The sequence below is a fragment of the Melopsittacus undulatus genome, chromosome 3 (assembly GCF_012275295.1).
Source record: "Melopsittacus undulatus isolate bMelUnd1 chromosome 3, bMelUnd1.mat.Z, whole genome shotgun sequence".
Lineage (NCBI taxonomy): Eukaryota > Metazoa > Chordata > Aves > Psittaciformes > Psittaculidae > Melopsittacus > Melopsittacus undulatus.
This window is the reverse complement of record NC_047529.1, coordinates 116714064-116729666: the sequence shown is the minus strand read 5'-3', so window position 1 is coordinate 116729666 and position 15603 is coordinate 116714064. Positions and strand designations below refer to the sequence as shown.

At 43.0% G+C, this 15603-nt stretch overlaps 1 protein-coding gene across 1 annotated transcript in view; it reads right to left on the bottom strand.

Annotated features, from left to right (window-relative positions):
• KCNH1 (potassium voltage-gated channel subfamily H member 1) overlaps positions 1–15603 on the bottom strand; it is a 162451-nt gene that overhangs the window by 55688 nt on the left and 91160 nt on the right. Inside the window, exon 10 of the mRNA XM_034060831.1 lies at positions 10099–10295. Coding sequence (XP_033916722.1) covers positions 10099–10295 — 197 coding nt within the window. The remainder of the gene's footprint in view (positions 1–10098; positions 10296–15603) is intronic.

Sequence of the window (15603 nt, the reverse complement as noted above, 5' to 3'; positions counted from 1 at the left end):
CCTGTAAAGCAGGTTGACATCAGACACCACATTACCTGTGTGACTCTTGCAGCAGGCTGGAGCCTAAGGAATGTGGTACACTCCTGGCTGTATCCCTCAGCAAGATGCTTGTTCAAAGGCAGCTAGAAGGCTGATTCTCAAGGATGGACAGAGGGAAAACACCAGCTGTCTAACCACGCAGACTAGTTTGACACAAATACTGTGGGCACTTCCCAGCGCTCATAAATCAAGCTGGGAAACTGCCTTATTTCACACAAGATTTTAGCAGAGTTTGTCACATTTAAAGTGAACTACTTGGTTTATGCCCACCATGGTGCATATCAGAGTCCTTGGAGGAGCTGAGAGGACCTGGCTCAGCTACACAAAGAGGAAAAGTACCTCCTTTGTCTCGCTGTCCAAGAACTCACAGTTACAATAAAGGTCTCAACATTCAAGCAAGAAACCAGAGGACCTGTAGGTAGGGCTTGGTCTAGAGCAGGGATCACAAAGTCTCTATACAACATTAGCAGTAACCTCCAAATTTTGTTCCTTTTTTTTATGGGGGGCAGTTGTTTCAGCTTTCATTGGAGACCTGGAGAGAAAGGATCAACTCATCACTTAGATTATAAAGTCTGATTGTTCAAGGATCATAGAATCATAGAATAGTTTGGGTTGGAAAGGGCCTTAAGATCATCCAGTTCCAACCCCCCTGCCATGGGCAGGGACACCTCACACTAAACCGTATCACCCAAGGCTTCATCCAACCTGGCCTTGAACACTGCCTGGGATGGAGCATTCACAACCTTTCTGGGCAACCCATTCCAGTGCCTCAGCACCCTCACAGTAAAGAACTTCTTCCTTATATCCAATCTAAACTTCCCCTGTTTAAGTTTCAACCCATTACCCCTTGGTCCTGTCACTACAGTCCCTAATGAATAGTCCCTCACCAGCATCCCTGTAGGCCCCCTTCAGATACTGGAAGCTGCTATGAGGCCTCCACGCAGCCTTAACCCAGCTTCCATACTGCACAACTACCTACCTTCCCTCTCCTTTATGGAGTGCCTTGAATGGGTTGAGAGTTTGGAGTTGTACTGCTATAATATTGACTTTAGAGAAGATGAGAAAAGCAAAGCTGTTATGCCAGAACATCACACCCTTTTACTAAGAGTTTGTTGAAGAGTCAGCTGCTCACCACACCACAGATACCAGAGATTGCTTTTAGAGCTGAAAACAAGTAAGACAGGAGGTCACTGTTCTGTCTTTTGCTTGGTCAGTAATACCCTTCAGTTTATGAAGCACCAGGGTGTATCACAAAGTACAGTCACCAGGGCACAGAGGTACCAAGTAATTGACATTAGTGCAGTTATAATACATGATAGAACAGGGCATATGCAGGCAAAAAACCTGGGCAACAGCATTCACGTATTAGAAAAAGTGCATACTATTTGAATTACTTGAGAGATTCAGCAGCAGGCTGGTCATTACATACATACATACACACATGAGCATACAGGGGTGACTGGTGCCAATAAGAATATATTCCATTATTTACCTTGGAAATACCAAGATAGTTTGAAGTTCTGGCCACCCAGTCATGGTAAGTACTAGAAGGTAGACTTCATGCTTTACAATAAGGGTAGGAACTCTTTGAATTCCCATGGAACATCCCCTTCATCTTTGCCAACATGCTCAAAAATGGACTAAGACACCTCAGCACAGTTAACTGTGAGCAGATGGCAATGGCCATGCATGTAGCTGAAAATAAGAGCAACACTCTACACATGATGCTGTTCAGCCACCATTGTGTATCTGTACTGTACTGCTTTGTGCCCATATAACACAAGAGAGGAAAAATAATGAGTTTAAACTAAGGAAAGCTCCTTCCTACTGACAATGCTAGAGAGCATTTCACTGTTTTCCCAGTGAAGCCCAGATTCCCAGGCTGTGTAAGAGCAGTTACACTGTGTTTTGGATCATCGGCTCCTCTCTCTGGTGGTGGGCCAATGTTTAGAATTTCCCCCATTCCTAGGAAATTCATGCTCTATTTTAAAAGGCTTTGGGGAGCTATTCTGGGGAATCCTCACTCACACTAAGTAACCTTTATCTAGATTAACATTATTCCTATGCTTTAGTCTACGTAGGTGGATGAGGGTAAAAATCAAAGTAATGCATTTTCTTCTGCTGGGATAAACAAGTTGGTGTGGGTGGTTGTGCATGTTCAAAATGAGAGAAAACCCTTTTTCAATGTTAACTTTCTATTACTCATCTGAAAGCACCTTCACAAAAGCCAAATGTGACTTTTTTTAAGGATTAAAATAGCTGGAAAACAGATTTTATTTTAATTCACCATCCACCTTGTTAACTGCATTTTTCATGTATCTGGAACAGCTTTGCCACATATGGAACACTCTACAGATTTTGAAAGGTCACAATTCTTTTCTATTTAAGGCTGACTATTGTATAGGTGATAAGAGAATAACCCTTTCAAAACCAATTCAAAGTGTTATAAAACAAACAGAATATTGATCCTGTTTGTGTATGAATGAAGTGCTTAACCGTAACTGCAGGATGACCAGAATCTGCTCCATTTACCACATCCTTTTTCCATGTACTGATGTGCAATTGGAATGGCTTCCATTGACATAACACTGAAATAGTTTGCTATACTTAGAAAATACATTGGGAAAGACCTAAAATTCTGATGTTATCATCCTAGTCTGTGCAGATTTATTTCCAATTCAGTGAGCAGAATGCAAATGATCTTAAGCATTTAACAACCAACATGGGAAAACCTTTAAATGCACAACAGCACAAAACAGGAAGTATTCTCTTACTTAGGATACTCTAAGGCAATTACAGTTTTAGTATCAGCTTCACAAAAGAATCATCTTCTTCCATTCAAAATTCACCCTTCCACCAATTTATTTTATTGAGGGTTATTAATACCTATTGATCATCAGGTTACTTCCAGTGGGATTTACTAGTGAATGACCTATGAGAATTTCAACAACTTACTATTCCTTTGGGGAAATACACATCTTGTTTTGTATGCTATACTCAGTTATTTCTTTATAACGATTGTACAGACATTAGACTACAGTATCTAAATGTATGCAAAAATGCCCATTATTCATAGTAGGAGACAGCATCGCAAACAAGAGATGTGAATTCATCAAATCACTTTAGAAGGAATTAGTCATTTAAGAACATTTTAAAGAAGCATTTCACTACTTACCCACATAAATTAATCTAAGTTGCAGTGACAATGGACACAAAAATGTATAATGTACTTAAGGTACTAATACAAGCAACGGAACAGTTCTGTGATCTGTATTGGGTTTAGATGCCAAAGAACTGGCACCAGGGGGCTGCAGGGGTGGTTTCCAAGAGAAGGCATCAGAAGGTTTCCCTATGTTGGACAGAGCCAGTTCAAGCTGGCACAGAGTCGCCACTGGCCAATGCTCAGCCAGTCACTGATGTCAGTAGCATCTCTGGGACTATAACATATGTAAGGAAGGGTAAAAACCCTGCACAACAGCAGCTGAGAGAAATGACAACATGAGAGGTAACAGCTCTGCAGACACCAAGGTTAAGTGACAAAGGAGTGGGAGGAGGTGCTCCAAGCAGTGAAGAGCATGGTAAAAGCCACAGAGATGCAGGTTGTGCCCAGACAGCTCATGGAGACCCATGGTAGAGCAGAGATCCAACCTGCAGCCGCTGAGAGAAGCCCATGCAGGAGCAGCATGGAGGACCCAGGCTGGAGCAGCCTGTTCCTCAAGGATGCACCCTACAGAAGGGACCCAGGCTGGAGCAGGACTCACACTGGAGAAATCTGTGAAGGACTGTCCCCTCCTAGAGCGACCCCACACTGGAATACAGGAAGAGGGTGAGGAGGAAGAAGTGGCAGAAACCAGACATGAAGTAACTGCAGTCCCTATTCCCTAACTCCCGCAGTGCTCAGGGGAAGAGCCGGAAGAGTTGGGAATGCATTTGAGCCTGAGAAAAAGGAAGGGGTGGCAGAAAGGTGATTTTTAGATTTACTGTTATTTGCTATTATCCTACTCTGATTACCTCGTCATAAGTCACAATCATTTCCCTAAGTCAAGTCTGTTTACCCAAAGGGGTCTCACAAGCTAAAGGAGAGAAGGAAGAAGACCAAGGACACATCCTCCTTAGAGTATGGGATTTCACCTCACTGAGAGTCACATCACTTCAATTATCCGTAGCAGACACACAAACCTAACACCACCAACACGTCTCAGAGCACTTTCAGTCCAGGGTGTAAAGAAAATGTGCACAAAAATCCATGAGCTAGGTCAACATAATCTGTTAGAGACACAAACATCAAGCAAATTGCCCAGAGAGAAGATGCAAAAATGCAACACAGAATCTACCAGTGAGGAAAACAGTACATTTTGCTTCGATGGCATGGAGAAACAGGGAATGCAAGAATATCCACCTACCTAAACAGCTTTCAAAAGGCAGCATGGGTAAGAACACAGTACTTCAGTGTCTGTTTACATCTGGAAGGGTTTTGGGGAAATGACAACTTTGCCTCCTGACCAGCTAATATGGTTTAACTCCGAAGCCACAGACCCACCCAGATGTCTCAGTCATGCCCAGTGTCCTGGCTTTTCAGGCCTGGAAGACATATACCAGTGAAACATCAAACCCCTCTTCCCACAGGGCTTGTGGGATTGTTTTGGTGAGTATAAAGGCAGGAGAAAGCAGCAGACTGTCAGTCTGACCACTCTGAAATCCATCATCAGATGGGCCAATATTCTAACATTGAAACCTTCACTCGTTTTAAGAAAGCTTTGTTAAAATCTTCAGCAACTCAGCCTTCTGTATCAGAAAGAACTCTGGGATATCATTTTGAACTTAAATCATAAAACAGACTTGGAAAACTTGTCATGTGGAAAGGCAGACCACAAGGCCACGGATTGCCTCTCTGAAAACAACACGCTGCCAAGCCCCCCGAGATCTACCATCAGGCTTGAAACACTCCTAGCTGAAATGTTTCATCTGAGAAGGGTTCTCTCTCTAGTTACACCTCACAGTACAAAACAAAGAAAGGTGAAGCTAATGCTGAAGAGGAAAGCACAGTTATATTTTAAAATTGCTTTCTGAAAGAGATGGTGGGAGCCCTGTCCAGTGGCACAGTTGGAATGGCATCAGAGTAAGCACACCAATACATGTACAAAAGCAAGCAATTTTATACCACCAGGAGACAGACTTATCTGTTGCAATCACTGCTCCCCCAGGAAATAAGTTCCCACTATGAGCTCTGGCTTTAAATCACACTTGCTTTGTAAGAATGCAGAATGTTCTTTGCCATTTCTTTCAGTCTTACAAAGCTCCAAATAATGTATCTACATTCTACTGCATTCCTTCTTTTATTCTGGGACACAAATACCAGCTTTTGGAAAAGCTACTTGCACTTCCCATCACAATACTCCAAAGCATTCAGAATTAGTCATTTAATCTCTATCCAAACTAAAATGGCTTACTAGAGAAATCTCAGCTTAATAAATTATGTATAAGAATTCTCTTTCATCTAGCGCGTGCGATCATTAGAGCTATAACATCATTTATGGCTGCAGCAGAATGAACTGAGCAAATACACTGTGGTACAACCCAGTGTAAGCTAATATTGGTTACAAAGCTTATACACATGGAAATCAGCAACTGCCAAAACCAGAACACTTGCAAGTGCTGCCAAAGGCCTTTCGCATTCGTAAACAAGGTGCCAGGAAACTTGCACCTCATCCCAAGCAAAAGACACCAGCAAGTAGCTATCATGCAAGCTTCTCCCTTCTTATGCTTCTGATAAGCTGCAGATATGAAGTCCAGGCTGGAGCCTCAGGGTGTTTAAATACTTACTGGGGAAAACCTGCCCTTCATCCATCTGGTGAATCCTGCTGCCTTCCAAAGCTCCATTTCTCTTCCATCTAACCCACCTTCCAGAAAGGGGAGTTTGTCACTTGACCATCCCACATACCCCCAAGTGCCTACACTCTGGTTCCTCCCTGAGATTCCAAAAGTGGAGAGAAACATCAAGTCAACCTGCTCTGATTTCACACCATTGTTAGCAGGAAGTGTTCTGAGAAATCCTGTCAGGTCCCTTTCAGCTGCAAAGCTCTCGAGTCCAACATACAGTCACCTGCAGCCACAGGCTGCAGTGCCAGTTTCTTAAGATGCCCCAGAGAGATGCAGCAGCTGATTCTCCCTGTTTCCAATTAGAGGACAATTTCAGTGACTGGCAGGAGAAGGAGTTAATTTAAGGTCTTCTTTCTCTTTCCCTCTAAGAAAAATAGGAAGTTTTCTAAGGCTGAACACCAGCCAGATGTAACTAGACAGCTAATAACTTCAAGAGGGATTTCAGTCGCTTGAGGGAGCTGCTCAGGGAGCACCTGACAGCGAGCTGACAGCTTTTGAACACAGGGTATTTCACTGCTCTTTGTTGAGAAAGCGAATGAAAGGAAACTGTTTTCAAAGCACAGACCTGGACAGCCATGATATAACCAGGGACACAGCACTGGAAGCAACTCTCAGCACCACAAGGCTCTCAGATGTCACGGGCAGTGGCATTTCATAAGTGCAGCCCTGTTGTAGGGAGGACATAAAGGGAACGCACAGGCAGAAGCATCACAGAATCACAGACTGGTCTGGTTTGCAAAGGAACCATCCAGTTTAGGACCAGCAAGAAGAGCAGTACAAGGAACAGAGGGAAGATGGTTTTTACTTTGCCAAAATCCAGCTATAGAGTTAGTTCAGGTCTACACCAATTGGTTTTGGTACCTTACAACATATCTGCATGTCTGCTTATATCTGTCACAGTGAATCCAGACACCAGTAAGTGTGGGGGACATCTGTAAGCTCAGCACTGACCACTGGTACTGAAGGGTCTTGGAAAGGGAGTCCCATCACAAAGGAAGGGATGGATCACTGGAGGAGACCCACCAGTCAAGAAATATGTGAGTATAAATGGTGAAAGAGAGGAACAATGCTAAAGCTCACTTAAGCTGAGTTAAACTTGCCTAGAAAGCATTCTGCACTATGCAGTGAAACTCAGTATCACAGCCAAGTGAAGGCAAAGTGCCCTGGAGATGGGGACACCTTGGAGGAATAACCAAGTCTAAAAATACACCCATGAGATTCTTCAGGAAAAAAAATCCCCATGTATTTGGAATCTGCTTGGATATATTTGGGATGAATATGCAGTACCTACACTTCAACTAGTTGAGCACTTTGAGAGCCAGAGATGAAACTGTTTACTGAAATGAGAAGTGTAATCCTGGTAGTTATAGTCCAAAGGATATGTAATACATCACAACCAGAACTCACAGAAGGCACCAGTTCATCTGAATTCTACAAAATTCCATGTGCAGAAATAGACCAGAAGTGTTAGAAGCGACAGGCTGGGGAGCTATTTCTATAGAAGATTCACAGATATTTAAACTCGATTAAATCCCAAACTCTAAAAAGTTGCCTTTTAATGTGCATTATCTCAACTCTCTATAGTATCAGACCTTCTATGCATTTCCAAAAGCATCTATTATTTATGTGATTTAACATTGCAATCAGCCTGCTTTCAATTAAACAAATGAGTCTGTTAACCCAGAGGCATCAAACTCTCCCATTATCAATCAATGCCACTTTTCTGCTGACTGCTGCTCAATAAAAATTCAATTATTTGAATACCTGGATGGAAATCACTATCAAAAATGTGCCTTTTTCATAGGAATATTTTGCACAGAAACTTGACAGCCCAGTAATCATCACACTGCAGTTAGAAAGCGCTTTGTAACCTGGGCTGGGAAAAGCTATGCCAATGAACGTGCAGATACAGAGTGTCAGTTCTGGAGTAAGCACTCGTTTCTAAATTTGGGACTTCTGGCTCAGAGCAGATCCAAAATGATGCAACTCTGCCAGCACGGTTGTGAGCTTTAAGAGAGCTGGTCCTTCTATGCCTCAGCTTGTTATTTCTACTGATGTTAAGAAAAAATCAGGAGTTATATATTCTTAGACCATCTTACCACACTACCCACAGGGCTATTTTAAAACATGCCAGTCAGTGATACCGATGCTTTACATGCTCTCAACACCAAACTCTGTTACTTATTGCATTTCTTTTCTTTCTGGTGTCCTCAGCATAAGAACATGGAGCTGCTGGAGCAAGGCCAGAGGCCACAAGGATGAGCAGGGGCTGCAGCACCTCCCATATGATATAAGGAGGAAGTTCTTCCCTGTGAGGGTGCTGAGGCGCTGGCACAGGGTGCCCAGAGAAGCTGTGGCTGCCCCATCCCTGGCAGTGCTCAAGGCCAGGTTGGACACAGGGGCTTGGAGCAGCTGCTCCAGTGGAAGGGGTCCCTGCCCGTGACAGGGGTTGGAACTGGATGAGCTTTAAGGTCCCTTCCAAACCAAACCACTTGGGATTCTGTGATTCTTACATAAATTAATACTAGGTAAGCAGCTGGTTTGAGAACTTTTTAATAGGACATCTCTCAGTTTTCTTGTAGCTTCTTTTTCTCCTCCTCTTGCAAACCCCAGTATTGTTGGAAAAAAAAGTCCTATAAGGAAATCCTCCAGTATAAATTTGCTTCCCAGCTTTTAATCATATCCATTTTCTACCAGAGCTTTGATTTACTGAACCGAAGTGCGGAGAGCACATTATTTTTTGCCCAATGCTGAAAAGCAGAAGTATTTGATATTGATAATATATGCAGATAGAAAACATTATCACACTATTTAATTCCAGTAGCCAACTCTGGGTACAAAAAAATAATCTATACTCTAGGCTTGAAGTCTTATTTTACAAAAGACTTCAAAGATGAAAAGGTTTCTGTTTTCTCAGGTGTAATTATCTAGGACATATTTGACACCTGGAAGTTACCATGGAGAACTGTCTTTAGGAACAAAAAAATCTCCTATCCAACATATTTCTTTAGCTGATGTCAAGGAACTTTATATCATGATATTTTAAAGCAACTATGGAGTCACAGAATGGTTTGGGTTGGGGAGACCAGGTGACTCCAAACCTGATCCAACCTGGCCTTGAACACTGCCAGGGATGGGGCAGCCACAGCTTCTCTGGGCACCCTGTGCCAGCGCCTCAGCACCCTCACAGGGAACAGCTTCTGCCTTAGATCTAACCTGAACTTGCCCTGGTTCACTCTGAACCCATCACCCCTTGTCCTATGGCTGCAGTCCCTGATGAAGAGTCCCTCTCCAGCATCCTTGTAGCCCCCCTTCAGACACTAAAGTGGCTCATGTTCAGTTTCTCATCAACCAACATCCCCAAGTCCTTCTCCTCAGGCTGCTCTTAATCACTGTTCTGCCTAACCTGTAGCTGTGCTTGGGATTGTCCTGACCCAAGGGCAGGACCTTGCACTTCACTTTGTTCAACTTAGGTGCTCCAGTGTATTAATTTGCAAATGTAATATTGTCTTTTACATTGCATCATAAAATCTGATCAATTGAATTATGCCTACTACAGTTTTAATCCATTTCTACAGAGGGGGTTCACTTTGCTTAGGATTACAGAGAGAATTTCAAATGGGATATTAGGTTATGATGATTCACATTTGACAAAATAACTTGAACTGACACACAGGAAGAAATGGAAAGAGACAAGAACCATGGGTAAGAAAATGAAAACATTACAGATAAGCAAAGTAATTCCAAAATGTGATAGATACTAAAAGAAACAACTCTTGATAGAATCAGTCATGTTCAGATTACTTTTCCATTGCCATTACTGTTGCTGACTTTGCTCCCTATATTAGATTTCAAACAATTTCTTCCACTTTCTTACTAACTCAAGTTGTAGAAAGTATGGAACACTCTTTATCACAAGTCCGTAACAGTTCACCAACATGCTGGAATTTGTCCACTTCAGAGAAATGTAAAATACTCTCCCATATATGCAATCCAGCTCCCTATAGCACTAGAACTGGGATAAATATTTATTGCCTGTATGCTAGCGGTGCCTTAGGCAAGCTCTGAAAAACCTTCTTACAAGAGAGGCCACGGAGAAGAATGCCAGAATTCAAGCAACTCATTTTCTTCCATACAGACGCTCCTGAAAAGGTATATATTAAAATCAAAGCTACTTACCCTTTTTCTCAAGTTGTAGGTCAAGATGAGGTTTCTGGAGAAGGAGTGTGAAAAGGCTGTATAGAACTCCAGCACCTTCTGCAAGGCATCTCTCTTAATCACATGAAGATCACAGTAAGTCAAAGCCCTTACATTGGCACAGGACTGGGCGAGGGTAGACTCCTTCCAGAACACATCCCCAAAAACATCTCCTTTGCCTACAAGAAAAGCAGCAGCATTGCTTTCAACACCAGTGTGATTTCCAGCAAGCATATACAAGAACATACATCTCATCTATGCAGTAAAGGTTCTACTTTATGTGGTCAGAAAATTCTGTCTGGAATACAGAAAAGTCTTTGAAATATTCCACAGAATCATAGAATCCTGGACTGGTTTGGGTTGGAAGGGACCTTAAATTCATCCTGTTCCAACCTCCTGCCATGGGCAGGGACACCTCACACTATTACATGTCACCCAAGGCTGCACTGCCAACCTTTTCCACTCATTTCATTAGTTACAACAGCCCCATGAAATTCTGTAAGAATAAACTACAATCAAAAAGTGTTTTGTGTGATAAGTCGCCTTTAAATATCAGCAAAGGACTTCCTTTCTAACTCAGGAAAAGCAGTTCATTCTTGGTTCATGTTCCCTTCTGACCCCTTTCAAAGAGATTAAGAGGAAATGATTTTCCCCTTTCTTCTTTTAACTGGCATGTAAAGAATTTGTTTCTTACATCTCTGTTGTTTTCTTAATGTGACCAACAATTACCTGCTATTGTGCCAATAAAACCATCCTGTCTAATACATCAGTGCAGGTCCAGGCTATACAGAAACATCAGAATGCATCAGTGTGAAAGGAAGTTTGCCCTAATTCGCTACCTCAGTGCCAGGAAAATCTGTCCTGATAACAGTATAGAAGAGCAGGCCTCACTCTAATGGCTCTAATGCTCCTCAGGTGGTAAAAGGCTCAACAAAGTCTTTCACAAGTTGTGCATGTGTGTTCATGTACAATGCAGCAGAGGATCAAGGTAACAACAAAGTCCAAACTAAGCATCATAGAATCATGGAACAGTTAGGGTTGGAAAGGACCTTAAGATCATCCAGTTCCAACCCCCCTGCCATGGGCAGGGACACCTCACACCAGACCATGTCACCCAAGAGGACCTAGTTATGCCCCACTCCTGGCAGTGGTCAAGGCCAGGTTGGGCAGGCTTTGGAGTAAACTGCTCTAGTGGAAGGTGTCCCTGTCCGTGGCAGGGGGTTGGAACTGGATGAGCTTTAAGGTCCTTTCCAACCCAAGCCAGTCTCGGATTCTATCACTGAGATAATACAGACAAGGCAAAGATATTTATCTGTTGCACAGTGGAATTAAGAACAAAAAATGACCCTTTCTTTGCCACCTTCCTATGTGTCCACTCTATGAGCTTGGGGCAGCCAGTGAAATCCCTGCTAAGGAATACTGCAATGAGGTCATCTGCATCAGTCTGGAAACTACAACACAGGGAAAAGAAGTGTCCAAAGCTGCCTGAGGAGCAGCCCCCAGTCAGGATTTCACCAGTTATACCCCAGCTCAGGCTGGGCACAACAAGGAGTGTTTAGGATAAAGGTGCTCCTTTACAGAGCAATGGTCTTGTTTGTTTGTTTTCCAACATGTCAACTTTCCAACAACACTAACAAAGTAAGAATACTCAGTTGTTACCTTGATAATGACAAAACTACACTGTTCTGTTTTGAATGGTATATTCCTCTTAAACCTCGGCTGTATTATATCACCATTGCACATCACTTTTAAGAACGAAGAAATACATTCACAATGTCTATCAAGTTGTGGTAGGGATAGGAGAGATGGTCTCTTGTCTTATAAGCAATATTTTGCCCATAGCAGTTCTCAAAGCCAAAGCATCAAAACACATATTAGTTTATCAACTTCTCCTGGGCCCTTTTAAGTTTCATTCCCTAAATAAATAGTCATGTGTGAAAGTCAAGACAACTATCTTGAGTAAAGATGTAAAGAACTATCACAACCAGTTTAGTTCTGAACACTGAAGGAGCACAGACTGCATCTCCAGTTTAAATGCATATGTATATGGGAACAACCTGATCCATTAGCACATTTTTTCTCCACAAAGTTAGCCAAAAGCACCATAATAATATCCTTTCTTCCATCACTAGTGTCTTTACATAGTGCCAACATACAGGAATACTCCAAAGGCTGTGTATCACTAAGCACAGTGGTAGCTCAACAGCCTGGTGCAGTGAGCAGCTTATCACTTTAAAGGCAAGGACTTTTCACATTTGCAACCATTTAAACACGCTTTTTCAGTAGATACATTAAAAATGGCCTAAGAAAAAAACCTGACGCTCTTAGATCATCATCTACAAGGCTTTTAGACAAACAAACACGCAATATATTCAAAATTGAAATGAAACAATTTCTATGCACCATAAAAACTGATATGCTTCACTGGGTAAAAATGGATTGTTTGCCTTTGGAACAAATATGCTTTTACTCACAATCTTCCAGGCAATTAGCTAAACAACTCTTTTAATTACTGCTCTGCAATCCAGCAAGCATCCAAATGTGCCCTCACTGATGAGCAACAGTTAGAGCCAGTAGTCCAAGCTCAAGGCACAGGAAGTCTAGCTTGTTTCTGAACACATTTCTAACGTCTCCAGACAAGTTTCCCTACCTTAAAATGACAATAATTATTTAACTGCCCTGCAGTAACATGAACAATAATTAGTACAATGCAAGTATACAAACCCCATTGTCGCGGTTTAAACCAAGTCCCCCAACTCCCGGAGAGTTAGGAAGGAGAATGCAAGGAATGTAGCCCCCACGGATTGAGATAAGAACGTATTAATAGCTAAGGCATAACACAATAGTAATGATACAGCCAATAACAAGCGCAAAGAACACAACACCCCACCAGCCACCGACCCATAACTCACTGCACCCTGCCCGGCCGAGCACCATGTGCTCCCTCCGCCATTTTCCTCTCCAGCTCCCCCCTCCAGCCTTCTCTTTCCCAGTATGCACCCTGGGCATCACGTGCTATGGTATGGAACACCTCATTGGCTAGCCTGGGTCAGGTGTCCTGGCTCTCCTTCCTCCCGGACTCCCCTCCCTCCTCCCCGGCAGAACACGTGCTTTGAACAACAACACCCCCAAAACATGCTCACTATCAGCAACTGTTCCCAGCCCAGAAGTCACAACACAGCTACAAGAAGGAGAAAACCCCATGACACCCATGGAGCTGCTTTGCCTGCACAGGAAAACAACCTACAGCAGGAATTAGCTACATCTTCCTCTTTAAAATGTAATTCTGCTTTTCACATAAGACAGAAAGACACAACTCAAGTGTGCTTCACCAGTGGCAGCACCCCCACTGCCCCCCTTGCTGTTTGTAACTCCCCAACACCTCCCTCCATCCCTGCAGTTTCCTGCTACCCCAGGGAACTGCTGCCTACCAGTGGCAAGGGCAGCACATGAAGGGGGTACACGGAGCCAAACCAAGCTGAGAAAAGCAACCCATGAACCAAAGCCCAAGTTAGAGGCTTCTATAAGGCTCAATTTTTAACAAAGAAATAAACCTAAACCAAGAAGTTGTGCTGTTTTCCATCACAACAACTTCCTTCAAGTCCATCGGGTTAAGAGCCAGTGATCTAGTCAAAAATCAATCCTGCGTTCCAGTTTGGTTTGCAAAGCAAGGCACGTGGCCAAGCACCACACTGCCTTGTTTGTCAGGTGCATTTTCTAAACGATACATGCCAAAATAGCAATCTCAGTTGTCAGATTCTCAAATAGTGTTTGACATTCACAGAAAAATGGGGATCGAGGAAGGAGCAGCAGGAAGTCTTCATAGCAAGCAGGAATTACAGTTCCACTCAGGAGTATCTGTACTGGATTAGAACAATTGTCCTCTTGTACATAAGGAACTTCAGACCATCTTGCTTTATGTTCTCCATAAAGTGAGATCATCACTCAGGAAAAAGGAAAAGGAGAAAAGAAAGAGGGCAGATTGAGTGGGTGTTTTATCAGAAGCATCTGCAACTGGAAGGCAAGAAAAGCAAAGGGAGACTTCTAAGTGTGCCAGAAGGTGGCTGGCAAAGAATAATGGCAGCATTAGGGAACCTGAGGCAAAAGCCTCTCTTCACATTTAACTCCAGGCTTTCCACATTTCACCTTACCTCTGAAGACAGCTCAAGAAGCTAGAGAGATGCAGATGGCCAGTTGGTTGGCAGTACTTTGCAGTTTCATTCCCAGCTTGCTGAATTCCAAACATTTGCCAGGAACACTCTCTGTCAATCACATTTCAAGTGGATGATCTAAGCTTTTACCATCAATCATCTATATTCCCTGCTGGATTTGTGGGCTGAGGACCTTTTCCACCGTCAGCTCAGCATGCTCTGGAAAGCCAAATGGTTTTCTGCCTTTCATGTTTGCTTGTTTGCTTTAATTATAACAAGTCCCCAAACTCTGACATATTTAAACACTGAAGAATTAGTTTATAAAACCACCACCTTCTGCTGCCATAATTATTCTTTCCCAGTTATCTCCTTATTAAATTTGCTATTCATCTCATAAGAGGATTTCTCTGTTCCCACTGCAAATTCAGCCTAAATCAGACAAAAGGTGAAGCCACATCCACTGTGTCCTGAGAACAGCACCAGTAATAAAGATCTAATGACTGCAACTTAGCCAAGTGCTTTGCTGACTCTCTTTGAGAGAGAACCATGCTCACACATTGCCTTGATGTGCCTCAACCAGAACAACCCCTAGTTGATTCACTCGTACAAACAGGAACCTCTGAAGAACTCTCAGATAAAAGATATTCCACCCTATGCTCAAAACCTGTGAAATATTTTAGCTGATAACCTACTTAGTTCAGTTTTTGATTCTGGACGTCTGGGATTGATGGGCAGTTTTGATGTGGTATCAGCTGGCTGAGAAGATGAGGCTATGGATTCATGTGCTGTAGCTCTTCCAAGTTAGTATGGACTTTGGTGGGATTCACATGAACCCAGTGATGGATTTTCAGTACATCAGACAAAATATTCATGTTTGAGTCATTCTCAAATCAGTAGTAAGAACTGTTACAGTAGCTAACATCAGAATCTAGCTCAGGTCCCTTCGAGATCTGCCTTTATCAGCATAGTATCATAGAATGGTTTGGGTTGGAAAGGAGCTTAAGATCATCTAGATTCAACCCCTTACATTAGGGAGGGATACTTCACACCAGACCATGTCACCCAAGGCTCTGTCCAACCTGGTCTTGAACACAGGCCAGGGACAGAGCATTTACCACTTCTCTGGGCACTCTCACAGGGAAGAGCTTCTGCTTTAGATCTAACCTGAACTTGCCCTGTTTCAGTCTGAACCCATCACCCCTTGTCCTGCCCCTACAGTCCCTGATGCAGAGTCCCTCTCCAGCATCCTTGTAGCCCCCTTCAGACACTGGAAGCTGCTCTGAGGTCTCCACACAGCTTCTCTGCTCCAGGCTGAACAGCCCCCATGTTCTCAGCA